Source organism: Tiliqua scincoides, chromosome 7 (assembly GCF_035046505.1).
Source record: "Tiliqua scincoides isolate rTilSci1 chromosome 7, rTilSci1.hap2, whole genome shotgun sequence".
Taxonomy (NCBI): Eukaryota; Metazoa; Chordata; class Lepidosauria; order Squamata; family Scincidae; genus Tiliqua; species Tiliqua scincoides.
This window is the reverse complement of record NC_089827.1, coordinates 4,348,446-4,369,028: the sequence shown is the minus strand read 5'-3', so window position 1 is coordinate 4,369,028 and position 20,583 is coordinate 4,348,446. Positions and strand designations below refer to the sequence as shown.

Below are 20,583 nucleotides of genomic sequence, written 5' to 3'. Positions count from 1 at the left end.
TATTAAAGTTGTGAAGAGGCATGGGGAAAACAATACAAGACCACTAAGCCTTTCTTCACAACCCTTGAAATCTCATGTTCATGTTAAAAATCCAACCCAACACTCCATGCAGCATAAGTCCAAAGCACTTTCTTCCTTCCCTGTAGAAGGCCGAAGGCGTATTGAAGCATTTCATCGGTTGCCCATTAGGCTGCCTTATCATCTAAGCTAGTCATAGTGCATGCAAACCATCGTGTCTCCGAAACCATAGTGCATTCACCTTTAAAAAAAATTTGGAAAAATAGAAACGAACGCATTTATTCTTCTGTACCCATGGTTTTCAGCACAGAATCTTCCCCCAAGATTTTGCACAGTTCATTCAGTCTCTGCTGCATTTTTGGCATTCCGGCAAGGTGGGATTCTAGTCTCTGTTTCTCCTCACTGAGGGTTAAACGGATCGCAGTGTCCAACTGTTCAAAGCGCCAGCCTCCTTCCCCATCAAACTGAAGCAAGTGCGTGTGATATTTCCTGCAGGAGAAAAAGATAAAAGGAAAAGCATAGTGATGGCATTTAGAATGGCCATGGGAACACCCGGCACCGCAACTACAGTAAGTACTGCTGGTGCCACAATGCACCATAAGAACATAAGAACAGCCCCACTGGATCAGGCCATAGGCCCATCTAGTCCAGCTTCTTGTATCTCACAGCGGCCCACCAAATGCCCCAGGGAGCACCCCAGATAACAAGAGACCTGCAAGGCCTCCTGGGAATTGTAGTTTAAGAACATAAGAACAGCCCCACTGGATCAGGCCATAGGCCCATGTAGTCTAGCTTCCTGTATCTCACAGCGGCCCACCAAATACCCCAGGGAGCACACCAGGTAACAAGAGACCTGCATCCTGGTGCCCTCCCTTGCATCCGGCCTTCTGACATAGCCCATTTCTAAAATCAGGAGGTTGCGCATACACATCATGGCTTGTACCCCGTAATGGATTTTTCCTCCAGAAACTTGTCCAATCCCCTTTTAAAGGCGTCCAGGCCGGATGCCATCACCACATCCTGTGGCAAGGAGTTCCACAGACCAACCACGTAAGTGGCCCCTCCCATTTACTCTCAGAGCCATTCCGAGCAGCAAGGGCAATGCACAGGCACACCAGTGCACTGCCATCGCTGCCCAGTATGGCTCCAATAGCAAGTGGGCGGGGCCACTTACACTGCGCATTGTGCTGCCTGCAGTACTTACCCTTTTGCCCCCCCTCTAGCTACGCTACTGACCGGTCCACCAAAAAGTGATAGGAAAAGTCTTTAGCACTGACGCCATCTGTCTCTTACAAATGCGGGCTTAACAAGACTCAACGAAACCGACATCCATTATCCAGCTGCAAGACAAAAAAAAAAAAAAAGTCTAGTTTCCAAGACTCACCAAAGAGACGGCCTGTGTGTGATGGAAAGCAAGGATATGCCAGCTCCTTTTGCAGCCTGAAATATCTTTCCTTCGACATCGATGCTGACAGCACTTGTGCATTCATCCAGCAGTGCATATTTGGGTCTTAGAAACAGGAAAATACATGTTAATTAATCTACTTTTGGGAGTCGTATCTCTGCTCAGTGGACACAGGCTTGGAGGTGAGATGTAGGGAAGAGTACTCATGCTCAGGCCAAAACACTGTGGCAATTCTTTTGCTGTGTGAAGCTCCATGTGAGTGCTGAATCTTCCACATGTGCCCTGAAGCACTGCTGTAGAGCAGGGCTCTCCAAATCCCAGCCCGAGGGCCAAATCTGGGGTTCAGAAAAAGCCCTCCCCCCGTGAACAGTACTTAACAATCACCACTAATAAGCACCATTTGTTTTCCAACTCAATTGCTGTACAGTCGCGTCTGCCTGGACATCCTGCTGTACAGCCTGCTGGGACCCTGGGCAATAGACTGACTACCCAAGGCGTCCCTGTGCAGAGACTGAGTTGGGAAATAAGTGGTGCCATGGCAGAATCGTTAAGTGCCAGTTGGGACAAGAAGGGCTTTCCCCGAACAAAGCAGTCTCCAGTTTGGAGACCACTGGTTTCAAGCTACACAAACATGGAAGCAATCGATTTTCCACGCAACCCACAATTTCTGCAGTTGTTGCAAAAAACAAAATGAGAAGACTCACTTGTGGTAAAACATCCGCGCCATCCCCATCCGCTGCTTCTCTCCTCCAGACAGAACATCTTTCCAGTCTGTAACAGCATCCCACCCTTGAAAGAGACACAAGAAAAATAACTGGCATCACGAGAGCTTAACACCATTCATAAGTAACAAAATACACTCAGGTCTGGCTCAGTTCAATAGAGCTCTTATGGGACACGCTGTAGGACACTCTCTGGGTCTTAGTAATTCCCTGACCTGGATGGTCATGTGGCAGGGCTCTTGCTACCGAGAACATGCTTTATATGTAGACAGTGTGAGGATCAGTCCTTGGCATCTGCAATTAACTTGATGTCAGACTGTAGGACTATGAAAGGCCTCTTAGGACTCAGTCCTATCCAACTTCCCAGCGCTAATGCACGCACGCCAACAGGGATGTGATGGGTGGCTGTCATGGAAGCTTCCTCAAGGTAAGGGACCATTTGTTCCCTTACCTTGGGGCTGCATTGTGGCTGCATCCGTGCCGAAAAGTTGGATAGGATTGGACCCACAGTAGGCCACACTGGGCTACATAGATCAGTAGCTATTATGAGGACTAACAACATAAGGAAGCTTCATATGTTGCTGTGCTTCTGATGCCTCCGTCATATATGTGAAAAGAAACGTTTAGTGACACTGCAAAGTTTCGATATGCACAAATTGATGTGCCAAAAGACTTGGAAGGGGTGAGTGTGGACTCAGGAAAGACACAAATTACACAGGTATGGAGAAACAAGGTTCTCTTACATCACATACATCAGGCCAAACCACGGCTCAAGAGCCACATATATTGTGGCTCATATATAGTGAGCCACATATAAATACAGCGTTGCTCACATCTTCGACATACAACATGTGGCTCTCAGAAATGTGTTGGCTGAGCAACTTTTTGCCTCACAATTAATACAAAAGATAAATAAGAAATGTTCAAGTTTTATCATTATTTACTAGGTATAAACCGAGACTTCTCTGGATTAAAACAAAAGTTTAATGTTCATGGTGAGTAAATCTATTTAAGAATTTAAATGCTTCTTAAATATTGTGGCTCTCAGTTATCTTTCTTGCAGCCCTCAAACATCTGAAGTTTACTGTATGTGGCTCTTGAGCAAGTCTGCTCACCCCTGATATATATGCTGTTTTTCCTCCCTAGTTCAATGGTTCCCAAACTTACCTGGGTCACAACTGCCCTGCAACCCTATCTTCCAAGCTCAGCTAGGTACCAACATCTTTGATCTTGTGAGATCCAAGATGGTGGAACCTAAAACTTGCGAGATTTGGGTGCCACCATCTTGGATTTCGTGACGCCAAGATGGTGGTACCTATGGGAACACTGGGGACATCTCACAGCACCCCTATGAGTGTGCCACGATGCCCTAAGGCAGGGGTGTCCAAACATTTTGGCAGGAGGGCTACATCATCTCTCTGACACTGTGTCGGGGGCCGGGAAAAAATAATTAATTTACATTTAAAATTTGAATAAATTTACATAAATGAATATATTAGAGATGGAACTTATACAAATGAATGATGGTCTTGCAGTAGCTCAAGGTCTATAAAAGGCCTTGCACAAAGCAAGGCCAGCCTTTCCTTCACTGCCACTGCTGCATCACAGACGTGAAACAGCAAGTAGTGGAGGGAGCCCTCGTCCCACAGCTCAGGTGAGAGGTCGAACAGTCGTCCTCACGCTGAGAGTAATTGCATTGGGACAGCATAGGCTCCAGGAAATCTCTGGAGGGTCAGAGGCTCATTGGAGACTGGGGGCTCCCCGCAGGCCGGATTGGGAGCCTCCAAGGGCTGCAAGTGGCCCCCGGGCCGGGGTTTGGGCACCCCTGCCCTAAGGCATTGCAATGCACACCTGCCATAGTTATATATTCCCTGCTCCAGCAAATGTACCTCCTTCTCTCTGTACTATGTGATTCAAATGAACAATCTGCAAGATACACTCAAGATCCTGGTCTTGGTATCCCTTCTCATGCATGTCATCCACAGAGTCAGGATAGATGACTTGATCACGTAGCGTTCCAATGGACATGTAGGGCCTGTGAAAGGGAAGCAAGAAATTAGTCACTTCGCACAGAGTCACATCTCAAACCCTACTATTTAGAGCTCTCAGTGGCTATCTTTGAACAGTGCATAATGCTGTAAGTGCTGTTTTTAAATACTGTAATTACTTGAGGATGACTGTTTTCCTAGAGAACAATGCATTGTTTACTAAGCGTGTACAAATGTGACTACCGGTGGCTTGAGAGCAAGATAAAGAAAGATGACAACATGTTTTCCCTTTCCCAACATGCATCCTGCCTGAGTGCACAAATCAGAACTATACGTTCATATACACACTGTAGTCCCAGTGGGATAATCTGTGTTTAAATGCTCTATAGCAGTGTTTACCTACCTTGGTCTCCTGGCGTACCCCTTGCAATGGCCCATCTACTGGAAGTACCACCTGAAGCAACTGGCAATGACATCAAAACCAGTTAACTTCTGGGCTGGGAGACAGTGATGCGACAAACACCGGCAAGAAGCTGAGGGCATGTGGGAGGGCTTTTTCAAGCACACAAAAACCACGTGCTGGAACTCTGCACACTGAGCCAAGCCTCTTACTAGTGTCAGTCATGGCAGGGGTCTTGAGTGCCGTGTATACCACCGGCCACCACCTCAGGTACCACTGGCGCTACACGTGCCACCGGTTGGGAAACACTGGTCTATAGTCTGCTACAGTGGTCTCCAAATCATTCTGGGCAGAGCAGTGGCAAAGCCTTACTATTCTACCCTACAGCCACCTTTCTTTGTGCCAGATCACCACAGACCCTCACACCGGGGAGCCACTTCTGCTGCATATTGCCCCAGAAGGCTCTTCACCCCAGTTTCCAAGGGAATTTGCTCCCCAGCACAGCAATCTGACAAAAAGAAAGGTGGCCGCAGGGTGGAATGGTAAGGTTTTGCCACTGCCATGCCCGGAATGATTATTCTAGCACACCGGATCCAGCCTGTGGGCTGGGGTTTGGAGCTGCCTGGTCTATGCTATATGGTCAAAATAAGGTAGAGTAGTAGGTGAGCAACCCAAGATAAACAATGAGTTATGGGGACATGGTAAGTGAGGGCAGGGTATAGAAACATCTACAAAAACCCAGAGGTAGAAATGCTGGATTTCTGGGAGGTCTTCACTTGCTAGGGGCATTTACAAAGTGAATCTCATATATTCTGCCTGCTAGACGCAGGTGACATGAGATACTTCACGTGTGGCCCGGCGAGTGACGTTGATGACTCATTGCAAAAGACACGTCCTAGCATGTGAAATGGCAAAAACACTGTAATCTCAGAGTGGCTCACGTTGATTTAGTTGTGCTGTGGTTCTACTACTAGCTGCAAGATGCAGTGATTTTTTTGTTACTGTGTAAGTGATGGTTACTCATTCTTTACTCACCAAGTGCATATATGCTTAATTAATGTGATGTCTAATTAGTGATGTCATAATGTCTTTTAAGAAATGCTAGAATGACAGATGTGCCTTCCCAATTCAGGAGATACACTTCCCATTTTTAATAAGGCCTTGAATAATACAGTATTACCAGAAATTCTTGATTTTTTTTTTTCCAAAGGAGGTTTAATATATCAATTCTAAACTAGAAGCACATGACAGTGCATGTGATTGACCTGGACAGTAACATACACGCAACCAGAATTTTGTTTTTCATTTTCCCCACAGTAGTTGCCATCCCAAAGAAACAAGCCAGTATTCTCTTTGAAAAGTGGCTTGACTTTTTCAGCAGAGGGAACAGCTACAGCACAAATAAAAAGCAAATGTGACAACAGTCTAATCCAGTGTTCTTCAACCTGTGGCCGCATTTGGAGGGCTGTGGCAACCTTTCAAAATCTGTGCAAGAGAGGGCTTGGATCCAATTCAACAATGGCACTGCCTTATTAAAACTATAACCAAATAACGGCTTGTGATTGCCCAGTGAACCATGGGAATTTTAATCTATGAGGATAGGGGTTGGAAATCTCCAACCCAGTATTTCTCAAACTGTGGGTTGGGACCCACTAGGTGGGCTGTGAGCCAATTTCAGGTGGGTCCCCATTCATTTGAATGTGTATTTTATTTTTAATATATTAGACTTGATGCTACCATGATATGTGATTGCATTTGGGGGCATGTTACAGATCTGTACTTTTAAAAGGCTACTATGTATATGCTTTGAACAATGATAGTCAATAGGGCTTACTCGTGGATAAGTGTGGAATAGATAGGATTGCAGCTGGGGAATTTTTTAAAAACAGATCAGCAACTGCTTGGGAGAGTTAGGAGGGTTCTTCTTTATTTTAAATACATTTTTATATTTATACTTACTGTTAACTTTTAATTAACTTACTTAATTTGATTTGATTTTGTTGTATGGGAGGTGTTAAAAATTTTCCTGCTTAATGATGTCATTTCTGGCCATGACATCATTTCAGGTTAATGACATAACCTCTGGTGGGTCCTGAAAGATTGTCATTCTAAAAAGTGGGTCCCGGTGCTAAAACGTTTGAGAACCACTGCTCTAACCAATAATTCTCAGCACCCTCATGAAACCACAAATCCCAGCACACTTTGAGGAAAGCCATGACTAATCCAAAGCCAATAGTAGTATAATGTGTTCTAATTGGAAGTTAAGTGTTATTAGACACATTTGCCAATCATAACAGCATGTTGTGACACTAGTAAAATATTTGGCCAGCGGACTATTCAAAGACTAACCACTATTCTTGCACTCTCCCTTTCTATTGAAACTAGTTCAAGGGTGTTTTAGGACACACTGCGGTCTCCACCACTCTCTCAAGATATAAATAATTGATGGGAGCCTGAAATAGCCCACAATGAGCTTTCCTCTCCAGTCGCCAAGACGGTCTGTTCAATATTTCAAGGAGATCATTTACCCAGCTTTAGCGTAATTAGCTTACACCTGGTAACATAGTTTACAGGGCATGAAAGTGGAGAGCTCCCTGACCAGGACGTATAATTAGAAACCGCCGTCACGGGCAGAAACATTGCACAAGAATAGTGAACTGCAAAAACTGCAAGAGTGTTTAAGGTGGAAAGAAAATAGCTGAGCACCTGTCCACCAAGTTGAAGGGCACGACACGATTTTGTGAAAATTCTTCTGGCTCTTGCAAAGCAAAAAAGGCCTTATCTGGCAGGAATTCGGGCCCGGAGGAAAGACTCAGCAGGGAGCCGGCTGTTAGTCAAGACACGAGTCAGCAGTGTGGAATCTGAAACAGCTGTTGGGACATTTCTTGAGCCCTAGATAGGGCTCAGATGCCAGTGGTAAGAGAGCAGCACATAACCTGAGAATCTGCCACTACGTTGAAGGCCGCCTTTGGTTATGAGATTCTGTGCATGAAAACAGGAGCGATACCCTTGCAGCTTTATGGAGTATAGCAGGAGTGGCCAAAAGTTGCATTACGTAAGAGCCACATATGATAGACTTCCGATCTTTGAAAGCCACAATATTTCAGAAGCATTGAAACATAAGAACATAAGAACAGCCCCTCTGGATCAGCCCATAGGCCCATCTAGTCCAGCTTCCTGTATCTCACAGCGGCCCACCAAATGCCCCAGGGAGCACACAGGAGAGCAAGAGACCTCATCCTGGTGCCCTCCCTTGCATCTGGCCTTCTGACGTAGCCCATTTCTAAAATCAGGAGGTTGCGCATACACATCATGGCTTGTACCCCGTAATGGATTTTTCCTCCAGAAACTTGTCCAATCCCCTTTTAAAGGCGTCCAGGTCAGATGCCGTCACCATATCATGTGGCAAGGAGTTCCACAGACCAACCACACGCTGAGTAAAGAAATATTTTCTCTTGTCTGTTCTAACTCTCCCAACACTCAATTTTAGTGGATGTCCCCTGGTTCTGGTGTTATGTGAGAGTGTAAAGAGCATCTCCCTATCCACTCTGTCCATCCCCTGCATAATTTTGTATGTCTCAATCATGTCCCCCCTCAGGCGTCTCTTTTCTAGGCTGAAGAGGCCCATACGCCGTAGCCTTTCCTCGTAAGGAAGGTGCCCCAGCCCCTTCAATATATTGACTCACCACGAATATTTTTAATCCAGTAGACACTCAGTTTATACCTGGCAACAAATTATATAGTGTAAATTTATATGAAAGGTAAATTTTAAAAATTTACATTTTCCTTTTATATTACAGGTGGGGCCTCGGTATCTGCTGAGGATCCATTCTGGGACTCCCCGCTGATACCAAATTCCGCGGATACTTAAATCCGTGATCTTCACCCCATTAACCCCTCCAAAGGGAAACAGATATCAGTATCCATGGTTTCAATGATCTGTGGTTCAGAAATTCCCCCCATTGCACAAATGATCTGCTTGTGACTGCAGCCTTCCTGTCACTGTTCCTGGGTCTCACTGGCCCTTTTCTGACCAATATGGAAGCAGTAAGCACTCAAAGGACACGAGGCAGAGGGCTGAAAAAAATGTGACACTAAGCTCTTTGAACTCTATGATAAACATCACGTCCTTTTTCAGAGCCAGGGACATGATGGGGGATTTTTGAACAGCTTTTTAATGGGTTCTGTTTTATCCACGATTTCCATATCCATGGAGGGTGGGAAACTCCCCCCCTCTCAGATAGGGGGGGCACCTGTATTCTGATACATTTTGAAATCTGGATTAAAATAAGCATTCACTGGGAAAACCAGAACCATATCGGGGGGGGGGGAATTACACTCACAGTTGAATAAGTTATAGTTATATTTCCTGTTAATTTTCAAGGTAGGTGGGGCAAATAGTTTGGGTCAGGGAGTTCCATTCACTTGCAAAATGGAAGCCAGGGTTTTGCATATATTATGGCAACTAATATAGCAACCTAAAATATCAGTGAACTGACAAAGTCAAAACTATGTACCATGTGTTTGTTCCCAGATATAATTCAAACAGTTTTCATAAGAATCAAGTCAAAAGTGGCATTTACGGCACATCTCCAAACAAAAATATTGGAATGTGTGCCTTGAATTTACATAAGAACAGCCCCACTGGATCAGGCCATAGGCCCATCTAGTCCAGCTTCCTACCAAATGCCCCAGGGAGCACACCAGATAACAAGAGACCTCATCCCGGTGCCCTCCCTTGCATCTGGCATTCTGACATAGCCCATTTCTAAAATCAGGAGGTTGCACATACACATCATGGCTTGTACCCCGTAATGGATTTTTCCTCCAGAAACTTGTCCAATTCCCTTTTAAAGGCGTCCAGGCCAGATGCCATCACCATATCCTGTGGCAAGGAGTTCCACAGACCAACCACATGCTGAGTGAAGAAATATTTTCTTTTGTCTGTCCTAACCCTCCCAACACTCAATTTTAGTGGATGTCCCCTGGTTCTGGTGTTATGTGAGAGTGTAAAGAGCATCTCTCTATCCACTTTATCCTTCCCATGCATAATTTTGTATGTCTCAATCATGTCCCCCCTCAGGCATCTCTTTTCTAGGGTGAAGAGGCCCAAACGCCGTACCCTTTCCTCATAAGGAAGGTGCCCCAGCCCAGTAATCATCTTAGTCGCTCTCTTTTGCACCTTTTCCATTTCCACTATGTCCTTTTTGAGATGTGGCGACCAGAACTGGACACAATACTCCAGGTGTGGCCTTACCATAGATTTGTACAACAGCATTATAATATTAGCCGTTTTGTTCTCAATACCTTTTGTAATGATCCCAAGCATAGAATTGGCCTTCTTCACTGCCGCCGCACATTGGGTCGACACTTTCATCGACCTGTCCACCACCACCCCAAGATCTCTCTCCTGATCTGTCAGAGACAGCTCAGAACCCATTAGCCTATATGTGAAGTTTTGATTTTTTGCCCCAATGTGCATGACTTTACACTTACTGACATTGAAGCGCATCCAAATTCTCTCTCTCATTCAAAATCACCCAGGCACAGGGGAATTATAAGTATAAACTTTGACATTTTGCAAAAGTATTTTAGGAAAAATAATCTCTGTACACTGATCTAAGATTTGCTGTCTGGGATTTCTACAATTCTAAGCCCTGGGTCTAATTAGTTGGCTCTCAGAGTATCTGAGTGCCAGCCCTGGTGCCCTGGATGGTAGGAGATAAAATAACAGCTAATCCTAAAGCCAATATTCACTTTTGGAGACTTGCCCAGGTAATTCCTTGACGTTTCCTAATGGTAAGCAGTATTGCAACCTTTCTTATTGCCTCCTGGGCATCACATCATCCACGATGTTAAAATATCACTTGCATTTCAAGGTTATATCCCATGTATAAGCAAAGCGCTCCTTCAGTGAGAACACTGGCTAGATTCCCCATTAAACCATATGGAATCAAAGCAATCCCTGTTCTAATCTAGATAAAATAAACTAGCGCTTCATTTAATTAGGATAAAAAACAGCACAGCATCTTGCCTTTGAAGGAGTAGTTCACTAATTCAAAGGAATCTCATAATAACTGTAGCAGTAGTCTTGATGGGTATCTTAAGCAGGTTCAGATGATTTTGATAGGGGCTTCACAATCTACAGCGGGGGAGTCAAACATAAGGCCTATGGGCTGAATGTGGCCCCCAAAAGCTCTTTACTCGGCCCATGGGCTCTCTCAGCATCAGCTGCTCTCAGCTGCTGAGCTGTGCTGAGGTGTCACTGCTAAAGGGCAGCCTCAGTGATAATTGGGCTCTCCATATCTTGAAAATAAGATCAAGATTTGCACATTTCCTCTCCTGTCATTTGCAACTAGTGAGTTCCTAAGCAAGAAAAAGTGCTTGTTTCTGGATATGACCTGCTTAACGACATAACTTCCTCTTCATAACATTGCTTCCGACTCTCAGCAAGCATCATGAATACTATCTGGCCCACTGTACGAAACAAGTTTGATACCCCTGACCAGAGGGAAGTTTTCTTGACTCTTTCCTCTTTCCTTTCAATTTTCATTCCTGTTCTGCTTGTGCAGGAGACCTTCCTGGTCAAACTGTGCCAAACAATCTGAATTCAGTTTTGATCAAATCTAATTGATAGTCATGGAATTTAGGCCAGTCACATCTTTGATTGATTCTGGTGGGACTTAAGTCACCATTAAGTATAGCTGGACTGGCACTATGATGAAGTTTAGTTGTAGCTTTATGCCTAACTCCATTTTGGAAGAGCCCCCCCCCCCCAACACCACATTTCAAAAGAGCCACTTGCTCAGTGTTGCATGAATGCATGCACATGTAAAAGCATGGGGATCCCTTCGCCTTCACAGTCTTCTCTATTGCTGGCTATGTCTGGAAGACTGGATTGTCTATGATTAGTGGATGAGTTCCTGACCTCAAATGGAAGCACAATAAGAGCCAAGACCCCGGAGCCCCATTTCAAAACCCTTGAAACACAAGCCTTGTGTGCAGATGTTCTAATATGTGCAGAGAACAGTGATGGGCGGTAAGTGAACAGCTGGTGAGGCATCTGCTACGGTGCAGTGCCACAAGGCATTCTGGGGGCTACCTGGAAGCTGCGAATCCTGCCCAATCACAGTGGAGATGAGTATGTGCCTGTTACTATACTAGGAGAGACTAGAGCTCCTGCAGACAAGGGCTCAGTCTCCCTTGTGAGCCACTTAGAAACTGGACGGAGCAGATTTACAATGTAATTCCCTGTGATTGCGCATATGCTCCACTCTGCTTCCGAGTGGATTCGTGGATCCCAGGGGAGACTGAACACTTTCTTCTGCAGCTCTAGTCTAGTAGCACCCACAGCTCAGCCTTCCCTGTGATTGTGCAACAGCTCTGAAAGTGGAAGGAGTGCATGCACAATCATAGGGAAGGCTGAGGCTATTTTCCTTGGAGTAAGACAGATGAGGCTCTGCCTCCCCTCCCTCTGCACTTCTCTGGTGGAGAAAAATGTGCAGAAGGGCAGCAAGAGCAATGCTGGCAAGCCCCACCCTTGACCCAACGCACTCCTGACAATATGGCCCTGAGGCTCACAGGGCAATCTCTCCCCCAACTGCAGCACCTGTCACTTCTCACAAACGCTGTACTCTCCTCTGCATTGTTCTCGCCACCTGGAATGGCTCCTATAGTAAGGGGGAGGGGAAGCTTACCAGGCATGTTTAGGCACCCTGAAAAACACTGCGCTTTGCCCCCCCCTTGGAACGCTACTGTTGGGCAGCGGGGGAGGGGGGAGCAGTGTTCCAGGAATGTGATGGTAGGGGACCAAGGCTTGTCAGCATGCTCTTGCTGGCTCCTGACCACAGCTTTTTGTAATGTCTGTACATCTTCTCTGGGATATAATATTAGGTTGCTTCAGCTTCACAAAATCACGAGTACTGTATATTTAAAATCGGTCCAGATGCTGGCGGTGTATTATACAATGCCAGTAAACACAACATGCCAAATTAAACAAATTGCAAACCTTTGCGGAATGTAGAACATGCGCTGAGGTGGCGGCTTGTAGAGAACGCCTTCATAAACAGGCCACAAACCACTCAGGATTCGGAAGAGAGAACTCTTCCCGCAGCCATTGGGACCAGTGATAAGAAGATGCATTCCTTCTTCCACCTACGAGAGTGGAAAATAAGATAAGCAATGACCTTTCAGAAACCACTTGGTTTCACCAAGTAAGCCCACGGAATGTAGTGTGCTGTACCCAGTGGCATAGCTAAGGCATCTGGTGCCCGGGGGCACAAACATTTTTAACACCCCCCAAACCCCCGTCACATCCCCAAATTTTTAACACACCCCCAACATGACTTCTTAGAGACCTCCAAAAGGCACTTCTGGTTTTCAGCAAAAATGAGAAGTGCCTTTTGGAGACCTCCAGGAGACGTTCTGAGGCCCAGGGACATTGGACACCTTCTGAGGCTCCACACAAGGGGGTATCTTAAAGGCCTCTGAAAGGCACTTTCAGTATATGGAGAAAACTGGAAATGCCTTTCGAAGGCCTCTAAGACGTGGCACCCAGAACAATGTATCCCCCTGCCCTCCCTTAGCTACGTACATCGCTGGCTATACCCCAAAGTGAAGCCACCTTGGCATTTTGATTCACTGACTTCCTTATTCTAAATATTTATGCTGATGTAGCTGCAAGCAAAGACCCTTGCAATGCCAGGCGAATATCATCGCATTGCATTCACATGCCCACACCCAATCAGAGGCCTGCTGGTTGGGTTCATTATACATTCCTACTGCCTCCTTGAAATCTTTAGAAGTTTGTACGGGATTTAAGGAAAATAACTGAAGGCATCAAAGTGGGAGTGGTGGAAAACTTACTTCCAAACACACAGTCTAAATAAAAACATTTATTTAGACATGCTTAGCTGTGTGGAAAGCTGTGAGTCATGCTCATTTTAAAAAGGGGGGGGGTCCACTACTTTTGCATTCTCCCATTTTTGGCTGCGGAAGAGAAGACCACTCTAGGCATAATACCATCAAAGGCACCACATATGTAGGGTTCTGGATTAGAGCCCTTGTGTTTTATTACCATGTGCCTCATCTGTTGGTTAGAATCTAAACACAGTTTATTTTTAAATGCAAAGGAGCATTTGGCCTCCATGAAAACAAAAAATATACCCACAAACCATAGGCTACCCTCTAGGGCAGGGGTATCAAACATAACCTGAAGCAATTTATCCAGCCCCCTGTCATAATTGGGCTCTCTCATTAAGATTTGCACATTTTCTCTTCTGTCTTTACAGCTTTGTTCTCTATGGGAGAACAAAGTGCTCATTTCCGGCCATCATCCGCTTCATGATGTCACTTTCTGCTTCATGATGTCACTTCTGGCCCTCGGCAGGCACCATGAATGCCAACTTCAGCCCTCTGTTTGAAATGAGTTTGACATCCCTGATCTAGGGTGAGCCCCGATTGCCAGCATTTCATGTATCACATGTACAATTTCAGGACAAGACTTTCTTTCTTCAGCTGACAGGCACACACAACTTTTTCTCATATCTGTTGAGTTTTTTTATCACTATGCAGTGAGACCCGTGTGAAATACCACAGAATTCCATTCTATGGTACCAATTATTCTTTAGCAAAAAATACATATGCTTCTATTTAGCATTACAACCTTAACTAAGCATTAGTGCAGAGGGATTAAAGCTATATTATTCCCCCCCCCCCGATAACTTCTTTTTTTATCTGCATAGAAGGGTATTTTTTTAGAAGTACCACACATGCCTGGAACAAACAGGTATGGAATTCTGATAAGAGATTTCAGTCACAATTCAAACTAGAATTGATTCATATCTGCACTCACAACTGGTAATTCTATTGTCTTGTCAAATATGTGAGCACATCACATGAGGAAAAATTGACTGTATGTGCCATTGGTTCTCATTCACCACTAAGGTGAAGATCCCTATAGTGATTCTCCAGCAAACATTATGGGACTATATGGACAATCAGGTAATCCACTTTCCTCACAGGTACTCAGACATGGAATGGAGATGCTGTATCCAAACAAGCCCCACTTCATTTCAATGGATGGAACATAAAGGAATGCGTGCGGATTGACGGCTTCTATTGAAGTAAACAGGGAAAGTGTCCCAGAAGAAACGCTTTGCAAACTATCATTACTTATTGCAGGATCAGAAGACATGGAATACAAGGATACTTTTTTAACTGCTGACAAATGCTAAAGTTCCCCCCCCCCCCCAAGGATCTGATCACCATCTGAAAGGATGCAAACTGGCTTAACTCCTTGGACTCAGGATTCACTCCAGAGCTTTGGTTAGAAATGGAGCACACCTCAGATACTAAAAGCTTTCACGGATGTCACCTGGAACTAGGCTATGAGTTTACAAATACATGATTTTGCTTCAGAGCCAGTGAAAAGTCAGGAAAGGATTTCCAAGGCTCAGGCTTCACATTTCGGAGATCTCCAAATTTCAAAATACATGACTTCTCCAATGGCCTACTGTGTACTGCTCAACATTCTTCATTCCACACAGCTACTGAGATTGAGACCTATCTTGTATGGATCCTGGCAACCTTATTGGCCATGAGGAGGCCGAGAGGCAAAGCGAAGCAGATGCACTTCTTGCAGGAAAGTTGCATGACGGGAGAAGGGGTGGAGCAAAGAGGGTAGGAGACAGAAAAGGAGAACCTTCATAACCATTTATCTTTATTGACTATATCAAGGTTTTTCAAAGTGTGGATCATGAGCCCATGTGTGGTGGGCCATGAGCTGGGATGTCCCACCCACTCCTGGGAGTGTTTGGCTCCAAACTGGAGCCATTCTGGAAGGGAGGGTTGCCGGCCAGAATGACTTACCGGGTACCTCCAGAGGCTTCTTCTGGGATCACACTGGGTTGGCAACACACTCTATGGGCCCCTGCGTATCTGAGAATGGTCCACAGAAGTGCCCAAAAACTTCTTCCAGTTTTCAGAGGTAACTTCTGGTTTGCCCCACAGAAGCCAATAGAGTAGGTCATGGGTCTGGTGCAACTGGGAAGAGGCCTCTGGAGGCACTCAGTAAGTCATTCTGGCCAGCAGTGTTGTGACCCACTGAGGAGGATGGGTTGAGTCACAGCGCTGGAAAGATTGGGAACTGCTGGACTTCATGGCTTGTCATTTCATTTAACGTGCAATGTGATCTCACTATGCAGTGCATTTCCAAGCCTCTAGTGCTAATGATGTGAGGAGAGAGGGGGGGGGGGAAGCGTGATGACATCACATCACACACTGAACTGAATCCACACCTCTGTAGGAAAAAGGTTCCTCCACTCACTTCTCCCCTGCAGCGGCCTGCATCCCAAGATTTACCAAACTTCAGGAATGGTTTTTTGGAGGTTCAAAGTCTGCTGTGATAAAGGAAAGGCAGGAAAGTTATCCTGGGTAAGATTCCTTCTGCTCAACAAGATCTAGATCCAACTGAATGTGTTAAACTAGCCACCCTGAGTTCCTGGAAGGATGAAGAGGTGGGCATAAATTTTCTAAACAAATAAATGGACAGGTATGCATCAAATAATGTTGAAGATACGTTCTTTGTACCCTGCCATTAAGTGATTTTATTGTTATGCAAAATCTTTACGGATGTGCTATTAGGATGTCCCTCCCCTGGGTTGCGCAAGGCCTCCACGGACCTCAGAATGGCCCTCAGAAGCTACTTCTGGTTTTCGTAAGCAAACCTGAAGTAGCTTTCCGAAAACCCCAAATAGCTTCCTGAGGCTTCTGTGGGCCTTTCTGAGACCCATCAAGGCCCAGCACGACCTGAAGGAGGCCTCTGGGCCCTCCAAATGATAACACCATCACAAAGGTAAGGAGTTTTCAGCTATTGTGCACAGTGTGTCATGGGTTTTGTAGTCTTAGAGTTGAACAAACCATGGGGGACTTGCTGGCTGAATACTCAGTGAATCTGATAAAGATGCTAGGGGTTTTGAAATATTTGCCTCGTTTTGGAATATGGTCTTGAAACTGTATAATTCCAGATTGTGCCTTGAATTCTGTTTCAGGCAGAATCAGGTGGCAATGCTGATATCATGTAATGCTGGAAAGACAAGTGACTAGGACTAACTCAGAGATGGTCAAAGCACAACCAGATCATTCTCATCCTCTGTCTCCCTAAAATAATATAAACTATTCACAGGCCTGTAGCAACTGAGCCACTATGCCTACCTTTCTTGACTTCCCCTCTTTTCCAAATGCTTCTCCAAATATTTAATATAAGAGACATGAACTCTAGGCTGTTTTTTTTGTGTGTGTGTGTGTGCTAACTGGGATGGCAACAATCAGAAGATTCTTGCATTATCATCTTACTTTGAAGTTTAGCCTGGAAACCACCACATCTCCATTTGGGGTAATAATAGGAACATTTTCACAGATAATTCCATGATCAACATCTATCACTCTTCCTACAAGTAAAAGAAATCACGACACATGTTAGTAGAGCATACATACATACACATGCACACAGAGGCAGGCAGGAAGGCAGAAAGTTGCAGAAAGGAGGACATATTTAGTTATGAATGTTCATTGTTATGCACGTTAATTGTCTCAATCAAAAAATACTATTGTGCTTGAGGCAATGCTAGGTGATATGAAAAGATATTTCTGGGTTTTTTTAAATATGTGCCTATTTTAATAATTCCTACCAATGTCAGTTATACACCAAAAAATAATAATTGCAAACAACTGACTTTTGGCCAAGTGTAACACTTTAAATTTAGTTTTGCTTTCAGAATATAAATCCTATTTTGGCGACCTTTTCCCTCTTCATCTCTTGGAAGAAACTTGGAAGTTTCATGTTTGTGTTGTAGAAATGATCATATCCCCCTTCCTGGCCTCAATCCACCTTCCTGGATCCACTTGGACTTACGCTAGCAAAATCCCGCCAGGTAAGGGAACAAAAGTTCCCTTGCCTGGAGGAGACTTCTGGAACCGTGTCCCCATCCCCCCTTGCAGGATGCAGCACAATGCTTTAGTGTTCTGTCTGAACCAAGCAAGCCTTTTTGTCTTCAAAACATGACACTCTGTAAGAAAATGTGGTGACAGATCAGAAACAGAACATGCATATAGTTGAAGTCAAATATAAAGAATATTCCCTCCCATTTTCTTCTGCAGCACCTCCCCATAAGGCCCAGAAATTGTGTTTTCATACTCCCCTCGGGAAAGTCCTTCAAGCTTCTTGGGCAAGATCTTAAGATTTGGAAAAAGTTGAGAAATATTTGCATTTTTTTAAGTGGGAAGACCCCCCCCCCCACAACAACAGAAAGGTAAAATGTGGGCAATCAGAAAATCCTGTAAAAGCAAATAAAAGGTAAGAAGTGCTGTTGGTAAGGAGAAAGTGGGTAGCGGGAGGGAAATTCTCAGAAGTAGGCAGGAAATGAGACAGAGACATAATGGAAGAAAAATGACTACACTGCATGTCGCATGAGCCACAAGGTGTCTAATGTGGTGGGTTACTGGGAAGTAAACAGCATCATGTCCTATGGGGAACTAATACTGCCCATGAAAAGAATGGTTGGGTCATGAGAGTTGATGGTATTCCAACATTTAGCAGAGGAGTGGAAAACCCAGTTTTCACATGATCTGAGACTACAGGTACAGAACTGAAAGTCTGCATGGCCTAACGCAGTATTTCTCAAACTGTGGGTCAGGACCCACTAGGTGGGTCCCCATTCATTGCAATATTTTATTTTTAATATAATAGTCTTGATGCTCCCATGGTACGTGACTGCATTTGGGGAAATGTTCCAGACCTGTACTTTTAACAAGCTACTATGTATATTATTTCAACAATGATAGTAAATGGGATTTACATTTGGGTAAGTGTGGGTAGGATAGCAGCCTAGGAGTGTTAAAAATTTCCTACTTGATGATGTCAGTGCCGGTCATGACATCACTTCCGGTGGGCCCTGATAGATTCTCATTCTAAAAAGTGGGTCCTGGTGCTAAATGTGTGAGAACCACTGGCCTAATGCATAAGAAAATCAAAATGGGCACATTAGGGAGAAGACTGAGCTGAAACCTTCTCCCCGACATGATAATTTTCAATGGCTAGGGAACCTTTGACATGTGACATATTCAGACATGCAGTCTCTAACTTGCAATTCTGAAATGACAGGGAGGCAGGGACTATGTACCATGTGATTCATCTGAACATACAGATCGGCCCTCAGGCTTCTGATCAAAGGTAATTTTACAGTGTAATCCTATGCATGTATACTCTGGTCCCACCAGGTTCAGGAGGACTTACCCCCAGGTAAGCGTACATAGATTTGCAGTCTTATAATGGCAAAGAATGCATAGCTGGGAGTCAAGGGGTGCAGCTTTCTTGTCCTAAGCAATGAAAATTCATTCAGTGTACAAAGGACACTTTTGGGTTATACTGCTGCTTCCCCAGTAGTTTGATTAAAACTGCATATCGACGTGAGTTGTCGATAACAGGACTAATTTTTAAAAGCAACAGGGTGTTCGGTACCCTTGATTTCTAAGAGGCCATCAACAATTCGTTCCGTTTTGTCTCTCTTCTTGTTGCTGCTTTCGCATTCTTGAGGAACTGCTGTCCGTTTATAAATGCCTCTCTTGACTTCATCAAAGACTGAAAACATGTTGTACACCCGAGCTGTGTAGCCTGCTAATTCCGTGACCTGCAGGACAACAAATGATTGCAAAGGTTAGAAAATGGTGCAGAGAAATGACTGCAGCGAATACAGGTCAGCCGTTGTTATCTGTGGGGGGGATCTGATCTCACTTTAAAATGTTTAAATAAGTTTAAAAAGGAAAATAAAAAAGCTTCCTTTACCAGCTTCCCTGTGGCAAGCTGGAGGGCAGCAGGGCAGTCTGTGGTGCTCCCAGAAGCCATTTCCAGGTCATGCCAAGGTCCCCTCCCCCTCCATAGGTCCCACATCACCCCAGAATGCAAAGAAGTGTTTCCCAAATGTTTCCACAATGCATTCTGGGGTTATGCAGGGCCAAGGAAGGGGGGGAAGGGGCGACCCAGAAATGGCTTCTGCAAGCACCACAGACTGCCCTGCTGACCTCCAACTTGCCATGGGAAGATAAATGAAGCTTTTTTCACTTTTTGAAACTTACTCAAACATTTTTAAAGGGACCTTCTTTTTCACGACTCAGTGTGGACGACCATCCATGCTAAGTTAAATTCACGTATCCAACATCCACAGATGAAAAGAGCAGACTGTTCAGTGGGCCCTTGGAGTCCTGTGGGGGAACTGTTCCAGGGCCCCCCACGGGCACCGAATTCCACAGATAATGAAATCCATGGGGGGCCCAGCATGGTACCACAATTAATTATGTGGGGGTTGCATGCAGCCTCCCAACCTTCTCAGAAGCCTCCTGAATTTGACTGGAAGTCATTTCCAGTTTGTGCCAGCTCCTTCTAGAGATTTGAAGCGTGGAGAGGCCTCAGTACAACTCCGGACATGTCAGGAATTCATCAGGATGAAACAGAAGTGACTTCTGGTTGCATCTGTGAGGTCCTCTGAGGCCCTCCAGCTAGGCATCCACACATAATCAAATCTGTGGCTGACAAGTCTGTGGATAAGGAGGGCCCGCTGTACTGTACTTAAAAAAAAAAATTTCACCACAGGCTTGCCCCATGTCTTCTCTTCTGGTCTTGGTGAAGACTAAGAGGGAAAATGGGGTGATGCCAGAGTTGGCCGTAGCACAAGGGTCTATTGCCAGACCCAGTCAGGCTAAGTCCTTGAGCTCCCAGTACTGATCAGCCACTGCAGTTTCCCACATTTGACAAAGTGGAGGGTGGGAGGAGCCACTGCCCTTCAACCACTGCTGGTCAGCCTGGAAGACCCACAGCCCCCAGCAGCCTATACTTAAAGCTGTACTTCATTATATGCTCCCCTGAAAATTCCTAGATGTGCTGATGCATTTGCAGTTTTGTCTTCCTACAGACACTGACAAAACAATCACGGTCAAATTCTCCACCATAGAGCATGATGATGTTGTCACTGCTGGCAGGTATCTAGACTGGCAAAA

At 44.9% G+C, this 20,583-nt stretch overlaps 1 protein-coding gene across 1 annotated transcript in view; it reads right to left on the bottom strand.

Moving 5' to 3' along the window:
• Positions 1-296: 296 nt before the first annotated feature.
• The window catches only part of LOC136657038 (ATP-binding cassette sub-family D member 2-like), a 38,412-nt gene continuing 18,125 nt past the window's right edge, over positions 297-20,583 (bottom strand). Inside the window, exons 5-11 of the mRNA XM_066633631.1 lie at positions 19,052-19,220; positions 16,888-16,982; positions 12,542-12,687; positions 4,035-4,180; positions 2,128-2,212; positions 1,403-1,528; positions 297-507 (exon numbers count right to left, since the gene is read on the bottom strand). Of these exons, the coding sequence (XP_066489728.1) occupies positions 297-507; positions 1,403-1,528; positions 2,128-2,212; positions 4,035-4,180; positions 12,542-12,687; positions 16,888-16,982; positions 19,052-19,220 (978 nt within the window). The remainder of the gene's footprint in view (positions 508-1,402; positions 1,529-2,127; positions 2,213-4,034; positions 4,181-12,541; positions 12,688-16,887; positions 16,983-19,051; positions 19,221-20,583) is intronic.